The 9,068-nt window shown below is 34.6% G+C and overlaps 1 protein-coding gene across 2 annotated transcripts in view; it reads left to right on the top strand.

Moving 5' to 3' along the window:
- The window catches only part of LOC106871560 (cleavage and polyadenylation specificity factor subunit 1), a 101,418-nt gene that overhangs the window by 73,748 nt on the left and 18,602 nt on the right, over positions 1-9,068 (top strand). For both annotated transcript variants that reach the window (XM_014918065.2, XM_052968705.1), the window contains exons 31-34: positions 21-89; positions 726-809; positions 2,514-2,690; positions 5,669-5,735. In XM_014918065.2, coding sequence (XP_014773551.1) covers positions 21-89; positions 726-809; positions 2,514-2,690; positions 5,669-5,735 — 397 coding nt within the window. The remainder of the gene's footprint in view (positions 1-20; positions 90-725; positions 810-2,513; positions 2,691-5,668; positions 5,736-9,068) is intronic.

Here is a 9,068-nt window from a genome sequence, read left to right as displayed (position 1 = left end):
CTTTTTCTTCTAATTTTCAGATAATCATTTTTGATATCATTGAGGTAGTCCCTGAACCAGGGCAGCCGTTAACTAAAAATAAAATCAAGGTGAGTTTTAAAAGATTGTGTGATAATTTCTTTTCTACTTTTCATCATCATCATCATCATCATCATTTAATATCCATGTTCTATGCTGGCATGGGATGGATGATTTAACAGGAGCTGCTGGGTACAAGGACTGTATTATGTTCCAGTGTTTCCTTTAGCATGGTTTCTGTAGCTGAATGCCCTTCCTAACGCCAACCATTTCACAGTGCTGGGTGCTTATTTCATGCCACCAGCACTAGTGAGGCTGTTGTAGAGTTTGCTAGACTATGAATCTGAGGAGATAACTTTATGTTAAGAGATGAAGGCCAAAAGATGGGTAAAAATATGAGAGAATGGTTCAGAGCAGAACAAGTGTTTTTGCTGTAGAGGAGCTACATTTCTACTCATATTTTAAGTTGATATATTTCAAAATCAAGGTATTTGACCATCTGCCTACTCACATGAAGTTTTCGTGAGAACCTAAAGGCAAAGCATCTGAATTCAAATAGATTTCAGTATCTTTTTGCATGGTACATGTTGCAGGAGTTAAATGTAAAATGTTAAGTGTCATTTACTTGGTTGGGCATATTGATATATTGTAAAACAATTTTATTTCTAGGATTCTTTTTTAAATGTTGTGGCACTATTTCTTCTTAGGTAATCTATGAAAAAGAACAAAAAGGACCTGTGACAGCTCTTGCACAAGTTGAAGGCTTTTTATTATCTGCAATTGGTCAGAAGGTAATCTTCGGCTCTTTTAATCCATTTGTTGCATTTCTTTCTATAAGCTTTAAAAGCAAAATAAACTCTCCTTTTTTTTCTTGTGACTAGAGTAAATTTCTAACCTATTTGTACTTAATCATCTCTTCCATACTTCAGTTTTATCAAAATTTTTATGAAGTTTTCATTAATACAGTCAGTAAGTGCTATTTCAGAGGCTATAGAAATACAGACATTCTGAAATTTTTTAGAAAAATATAATGCAAACAACACATAAGAGCAGGCATGGGCAAACTTTTTTGAGAAGTGGGCTGCATGAAACATGGTTCATTATCAGATAGGACATGCTACTAAAAAAATTTGAGGTAATTTTTTTGTTAGGCATGCCATTCAGAAAGTTTCATGGGCTGCAGTTTGCTCATGACTAAAATAGAAAATTGAAGCAAAGGTGGAGCAGTGTGAAATTTGAATACATACAACAAAAAGGGATCCAAATATGACAGAAAAACTCAATTGAAATTTTCTTATAAATATCAGATCTGATTTGGTTGAAAACAATCCCGTACATAGGTTTATACAGCTAGTACTTCATGTTTTTTCTGCTGATTTATCAATAAAATGAAAAGAAATCCTTAAGTGTTCAAAACATTTTCCTGCAAACTATGGGTAGTGAAGACCCTTGGCTTAGTGGCTAGGGGTATTCAGCTCACCATCTTAAGGTTGTGAGTTTGATTCCTGGTGGCACATTGTGTCCTCGTGCAAGACATTTTATTTCATGTTGCTCCAGTCCACTCAGCTGGCAAAAATGAGTTGTACCTGTATTACAAAGGGCCATGTTATGTCTTGGCCACTTGCACGTTAATTACATCAGAAGGCTGTTTTGTCTATCTGATCAAATGGAACCCTCATCGTTGTAACTGACAGAGTGCCTGTTTACTATGAGTCTGTAGAACAGTACTAATCAGTACTAGTGTAGGTTTATTCCTGCCACAATCATACACACAAGAAAGATATATATATATATCAATATTTATATCATACCATTTTCTAGTAGAATGGTATTCTAAATATCTTCTGATACATTTCTTGGTCTCCTCAGTCATAATTTTTTTATAGATTTATTCAAAAGACTATATTAAAAAAAAATCCTTTTTTTGTATAATCTCCTGCTAATTTGTCTGTGGGTCCTTGTGTTAATCTTGAAAACTCATGGATGTTTACAGCTTGGAGTCCTTCACTCTATTTGTTTATACCTATGGAAATAAATTACTTGCTTGTTTTCATTATTACTTTCACTGCTGGTCACATCTTTGGTAAAATAAAAATATGTTCTCTTAGTATCTTCTACATCACTAGAGAGAAAAATCAGAAAATTAATGTGTCATTTTTGAAAAAATTTGCAAGAACTCCCTCTCTCCCTCAAATGAGCCAGTTATTAATAACATTTGTTAAAAAATGCTTTTTTGTTGCTTGAAATTAAAAATATCCATTACAGTTAAGTATATAAACTAATAAAATAAGTTTTAGAAGGAAAGGTGTAATCTATCGAGTGAGCATTTTCTTTGCACATTTTATTTTGTTAGGGTTTGTCACCTGTGTCACAAGTTATTTGTGATCAGGAACAGAGAGGTTGACGAACGCATTATTCCTAATATATGTAACAATACCACAAATTTATTTACTTTTTTAAAATCATCTAATCTATCTTGCTTTATACTTTTTCAGCTTTATATTTGGACATTGAAAGATAATGATCTGTCAGGAGTGGCTTTCATTGATACATACATTTATATTCATACCCTTAGTACATTAAAAAATATCATTTTGGCTGGAGATTTGTTGAAAAGTGTTTCTGTCTATCGATATCAAGAAGAGCTGAAAGTGTTGTCATTAGTCAGCAGAGTAAGTAGACAGTTTTCAAATTATAGGAGTGGTGAGAATTTTTTTTTGTTTTTGTTTTTGTTAATTTTATGTATCTGTTTGACACAGGTCAAACATTAGAGGTTGTGAGAAAGAATCCCCCTGAAATCTTTTAATGAATAATTTCTCCTATGAATTCACAATTACTGAGAATCTCTCTTGGTGAAAGCACGTCCTTAGTGTAGCTAGGAATACATCCCAATTATTGACTCTTCTCTTCAGGCCTAGAAAATACTTCATCTTCCAACAGCTATTGACACTCTATAAAGCTGGATGATACACACACATGCACACATGCATATGCATGCGATCGACTTCTTTTAGTTTCTGTCTACCAAATCTACTCACAAGACACTGATTTCCCTATGGTTATAGTTGAAGACACTTGCCCAGTGTGCCACGCAGTGGGACTGAACCCAGAACCATGTGGTTGGAAAACAGACTTCTTACCTCAAAGCCACACCTGTCCCTATTGTTTTGTTATATACTATAATGCTTGTGTTTGTTTGCAGCATTGACTTTATTAATCACACATTATTGCATAGGTTTTTATGATGGCTGTTCAGGCTCCATGTCTGTTTTGGTGTGGTTTCTACAGCTGTTTTGGTGTGGTTTCTACAGAATGTACTGGGTACTTTAATGCAGCACCCAGTAGACTGTAAAGTGGTTGGCATTTGGAAGGGCATCCAGCTGTGGAAACCATGCCAAAACAGACATGGAGCCTGGACAGCTCTTCAGCTGGCCAACTCCTGTCAAACCATCCAACCCATGCCAGCATGGAAAATGGACATTAAATGATGATGATGATGATGATTGTATATTTTTAGGTGTGAGAGGCCAGATTGTAACAGTTTGAAAACAAAACAAGTAGAATATTTGGGCCAGATATGGCCAGTTTAAATGCTAAAGGGTTAAAATGCATGTGTGTGTTGGTGAGAATTGCCATTGTTTTTTTAACTTTACCATGCTTGTATTGGTCTGATGGGATTTGTTGAGATTTTTTATTGCTGGATGTCCATCCTTTTGCTAGCCCTCACCTGTTTACAAAGTGATATTTCCTTGGGATCAATCTCGTTTTCATGGAAGACAGGGAAACAAGGAACTCTACTTGTATGACTGTGACACTCATTTATAAATATCCCATGATGTCAGGGAGATATAAACATGCACACACACACACATACACACACATGTATGTATGAGCAGCTTCTTTCAGTTTCCATCTACCAAATTCACTGACAAGACCTTTGTCAGCATGGGTCACGGTCAAAAACATTTGCCCAAGGTGCCATGCAGTGGGACTGAACCCCAAACTATGTGGTTGGGAAGCAAACTTCTTAACTACACTGCCATGTCTGTTTGTGTGTGTATATAATATTGAAGAAGTATGTGTATTAGATAATGTCTAATTTAGCAAGTTTTTGTGTAGTTGTGAAGCATACATTGTGACAGCCTATTTTGGTTCTCTTTCTATAGCCCTAATTTTTATGTTACTATGATATATAACAGATTATTGTTTTTCATATTCAACTATAAGTTTTTTTCTTGAGCAGTGTGTCACCTTTGACACACCTTTGAACTATAGCTGGCATAGGTATGTTTTAACAATTTGAAAATACAAGTGACTGAGACCTTTGGTAATATACCACGTTTGAGAAGACTTGTCAGGCCAAGTGAAATCTGATGTCAGTGTTACATAACTGGCACCTGTGCTGATGGTATGTAAAAAGCACCTATTACACTCTTGGAGTGGTTGGCGTTAGAAAAGGCATCCAGCCTTAGAAATCATGCCAAATCAGACTGGAATTTGGTGCAGCTCTCCAGCTTACCAGTTTCAGTCAAACCATGATGATGATGATGATGTGTGTCTGTGTGTCAGTGTTTGTCTCTTTGTGTCTGTGTTTGTCCTCTTCCGTGGCTTCATAATTGGTGTTGGTTTGTTTATGTCCATGTAACTTAGTAGCTTGGCAGAAGAAACCAATAGAATAAGTACAAGGGTTAAAAAAAAACAAGAAAGTACTGAGGTCAGTTTGTTTGTCTAAACATGTCAAAGTGGTGCTCCAGCATGGCCATTGTCCAATGATGGTAACAAGTGAATAATAAAAGAAGAAAGTTTAAACAGGATTCTTTTTTCAGTGAATATTAAAATTTATATGAGTTATAAAAGAGTTTTTTCCATTTGATTTAAAAATAATTTAGCATCTAAGATAGAGCAGCTGTAAATATTGTACTTTTGGGGTTACGGTTGGAAGTTCTGCATATCCATTGAACCATTTTTTTTTTACACAGGTGTGATGTGAGGAACATTTAACTGCTATATCTCACAGGTTGAGTGATTATGTAGAGGCTCCGTTGTTGGCTTGTTGCTGCTAAGTAGCAACAGTCAGCTCAGCCTATTCAGTAGACATGTGAGTGACACGAAGGTCGTTGATTGAACACTTTTGAGTAATATGTTAGTCCAACACTCTTAGATCCTTTTGTTATCATATTTCAGTTGAAGTACCCTACCCTTGTTTCAGCTAATTTAGACAATTATGAAGAATTTGGTAAAATAAGTTTGTCATTATTTTAGTTGGTGTTGAGAACATAAATTAACATGAAATTTTGAAGGAAGGTTTTAATTTAGATTACTTTAAAACAGGAAGTTTGTATCATAGAACTGGAGGTGAACTTGGAGAGGTTGGAACTAAAAGGATTAATATGAATTGCTTTTGTCTGATTTCAAAGCATGTTTGCTCTTTGTCATGCAGTAGTTGGCTGTATGCATACAATATGGATGGCAGTCTTGTTGCATGTGTTATTGTTACTGTCACAATCAATGGTTTCATCACTGTTATTTTTGTTGTCCTCTCAGCAGTGTTATTAAACATCACCATTGTTATTGTAATCATCATCAGTTTAAATTAACCATTTATTTCTTTTATTGATCTTCATTTTTTTTTCTTTTAATTTTCTGTCAGGATATTCGTCCCATGGAAGTTTATACTGTTGACTTTATGGTAGACAATGTTGATCTTTGCTTCGTTGGTAGGTAATATTTTTGTCTGATTTCTGAGGTATTTTGAGAGTGATAGACTGTTTCCAAAATCAATTTTTAAGATAAAATCTGCTGTTAGTTGAAATGAAATTGTGTAATTTAAATCACTTTACAAAGTATTTTAACTTCGAAAATTTTTCATAAAAAATGAAATTTTGAATTTAGACCAGATATTGGGAACTCAAAGGAATTCTAGCTGAACTTTGTAAATCTAAAAATAACAAAACTCTTAGTAAGAATTTATCTATATTTTGACAAATGTAAGATGGATGGATATCTTTTTGACAAGGAATTATATTTTGCCCTTGTTGGTTTGGCGGAAACTTTGACAGCATTGACATTCATTGAGTTTGATTCTCCATTCTAGAAGTTAGTGAAAATATCAGTGGTTGACTGAATGAGTAAATATTAACCCTTTAATATTTAAACAAGCCATATCTGGCCCATATATTCTTGTTTTATGTTCAAACCAGCTAGATGTGACTTTTCACACCTACTCAACAATTTCATTCTAAAAATAAGCAATCATGTCATCAAAATCTCGAAGCCACAAAATAATGCATGATTAATTCAAAACAGTGTGAATCAATAAGCATTTACATTTGACAGTAATCTGAATGCTAAAGGGTTAACGAGTTTTTATGGCGAAGTTTGATAAAAAATATATTGTTTGATTTTCAAATATATGCTCCTTAACCCCTTCGCTGCAGAAATCAGATATAGCCACTTGAAATTTCATCACCCTTAACTGTAGAAAGCAGTTTTATATACCAGTCTGTCTTTTTGTTGAGGAATCATGTTTAAAATTAGTTTTTGTTGAGGTATGTCAAGTTTGCAGACAAGACCAATTCTATTTTGTTGATGGATATCTAATGTCATTAGTGGAATAGTCATGACATTTAATTTCATATTTAATGAGTTAAAGCTAGATGATGAGTTGGTTATTCATGTCAAGTGAAAATAAAAAAAATTGAATTAAAAAGATTGAAAAATTAATTCACAGATAAAAACTAATACAATGACTTAATTAACTAGTGTTTTGGATGCTTGCATAAGTAATAAACATGTTGGTGGTACAGGAAAGTTATAGAATATTTATAGATGATTATTTGTGCTTCTGTGACAGCAAAAACCTGTCCAAACATAAGACATTTTTTAGAAATGTAACAAATATATAATAATGTTTCAAGATCTGAAAATCATATGATCTATTGAGTGTTTCAGATAGACTTACTTAACATACCAGAAATATTCAAGCTTTTTCCTTTACCACCAATATCAGAACACCACTGAGATATAATTTATTCTACCTTTGCAGGATTCTCCTTATATGTTCAGTATTATAATAAGCTGCCTAACAGTTTATATTCAGCATAATCACATTTAGTGAACTCTTCTTTTCCTATGCTAACCAATATACAATCTTATACAGTTTTTTCAGCAAGTACAATGAAGTACAATGACTTGCTGGTGAGGTCATAATAATGCAGAAACCTGTTTACAGTTGTGCCCCATATTTGATGAAAAATTAAATGACATTTAGTCATTGACTAATGTTAATTATTTTTTTAACTGTTTTTTAACTGTTAATTATTTTTTTAACTATGTCATGTTAGTATTTCACCCCTCCCTCCTGTGTTAGCTACATTAATAGTCTTTTTTACCCTTTTACTTGTTTCGGTCATTGGACTGCAAATATATTGGAACATTGCTTTGTAGGTTCAACCATATCGACTCTAGTACTTATTCTAAGCCTGATACTTTTTCTGTTGCTCTCTTTTGCCAACTGTTAATTTATAGGGATGTAAACAAACCAATACTGGTGACAGGCAGGCAGTGGGAAGACAAACACAAAGACACACACACACACACACACACACACACACACACACCTACACACACACACACACATACACATATACATACAAATACTACTCCTTCCCTCAGCTGAAGGGTCTTGTCTTGTAAATTATTTGGTGACTCACTGCTGCTGGTGTTATGTAAAAAGCATCCAGCCAGCCCATGCTGTAAAACCATGTCAAAACACACTAGAGCTTGGTGCAGTCTTATCACTTCTCAGCTTCTGTCAAACTGCCCAACCCATGCCAGCATGGAAAGCATGTTAAATGATAATGATACATAGATGGAAACCGTGTACTTGCCTGTTTCCCATGCTGGCATGGGCTAGATGGTTTGACTGGAACTGGTAGGCCTGAAAACTGCACCAGGCTTCAGTCATCTATTTTGGTTTGGTTTCTACAGCTGGATGCCCTTCCTAATTACAACCATTTTACAGAGTGTACTGGGTGTCTGTTACGTGTTCCTGGCACAGGTGCTTTTTATGTGTCACCAGCAAAGATGCCTTTTACATGTCACTAGCTCTGACCATGACTACGATTTCACTTAGCTTGACATGTCTCCTCAAACACAGCGAATCACCAGAAGTTTTGGTCACTTGTCATCACCTCCATGAGACTTAACAACTGAAGATCATATTTCACCACCTCATCCCACTTCTTCCACATTTACCTCTTCAACAGGTTCCCTTCACAGTTATAGATTGGCACTTCTTTACATATATATAAAACAATAAAACTAATGGATTATACAGTATCACTTCACTATTTTCATTAAGGGAATTTATTGCATTGTAACATTGTACAGGCAGGTTTGCATGAAGAGTGAATATCAATGTACTGTTAGACAGTTAGCCTGATGCAATGCTGTTGAGCTATATTATCCAGTGGCAAGTCAGTATTCACTCTTATGCAACATAGTGCAGCCTGATGAGTTGAGAAGTTCTCTGTTGTGTTTTACAGTGTTTCATAAATGTTGGACTTCATACATACCTGCCTTCAAGATGTTACACTGCAATAAGATCTGTTAATGAAATGGTTGTAACAATAGTGTGTAATCTATTTGTTTGTTTTAATTGTTAATTTTGCACCATACTGTAGTTCTCTTCAACTTTGATTACCAAATACCAATGAACTGTCTGGATTGATTTATGTTTTTACCATATAGCCATTAATGTGGTCAGCTTCACTTTGATATTCCCTAAATCTTAATAGACCTTGTTTAACCTCTTGCTATCTGTGTGTGTGTATATATATATATATATATATATATATATATATATATACACACACACACATATATGTGCTCGCACCCGCGCACACACACACATATCACTGTATCAATCAGACCATTGGATGTTGTTATATGCCACTGGTCAGTCAAATGGGAAGTCAAAAGTGAAAGAATAAAAGTGAAACAATATTACACTGCTGAAAAAAAAAAATCGGAAGTGTCATATAGTGGGT

This window comes from Octopus bimaculoides, chromosome 6 (genome assembly GCF_001194135.2).
Source record: "Octopus bimaculoides isolate UCB-OBI-ISO-001 chromosome 6, ASM119413v2, whole genome shotgun sequence".
NCBI lineage: Eukaryota > Metazoa > Mollusca > Cephalopoda > Octopoda > Octopodidae > Octopus > Octopus bimaculoides.
The sequence above is the reverse complement of the archived record's forward strand: the minus strand, read 5'-3'. Positions and strand labels throughout refer to the sequence as shown.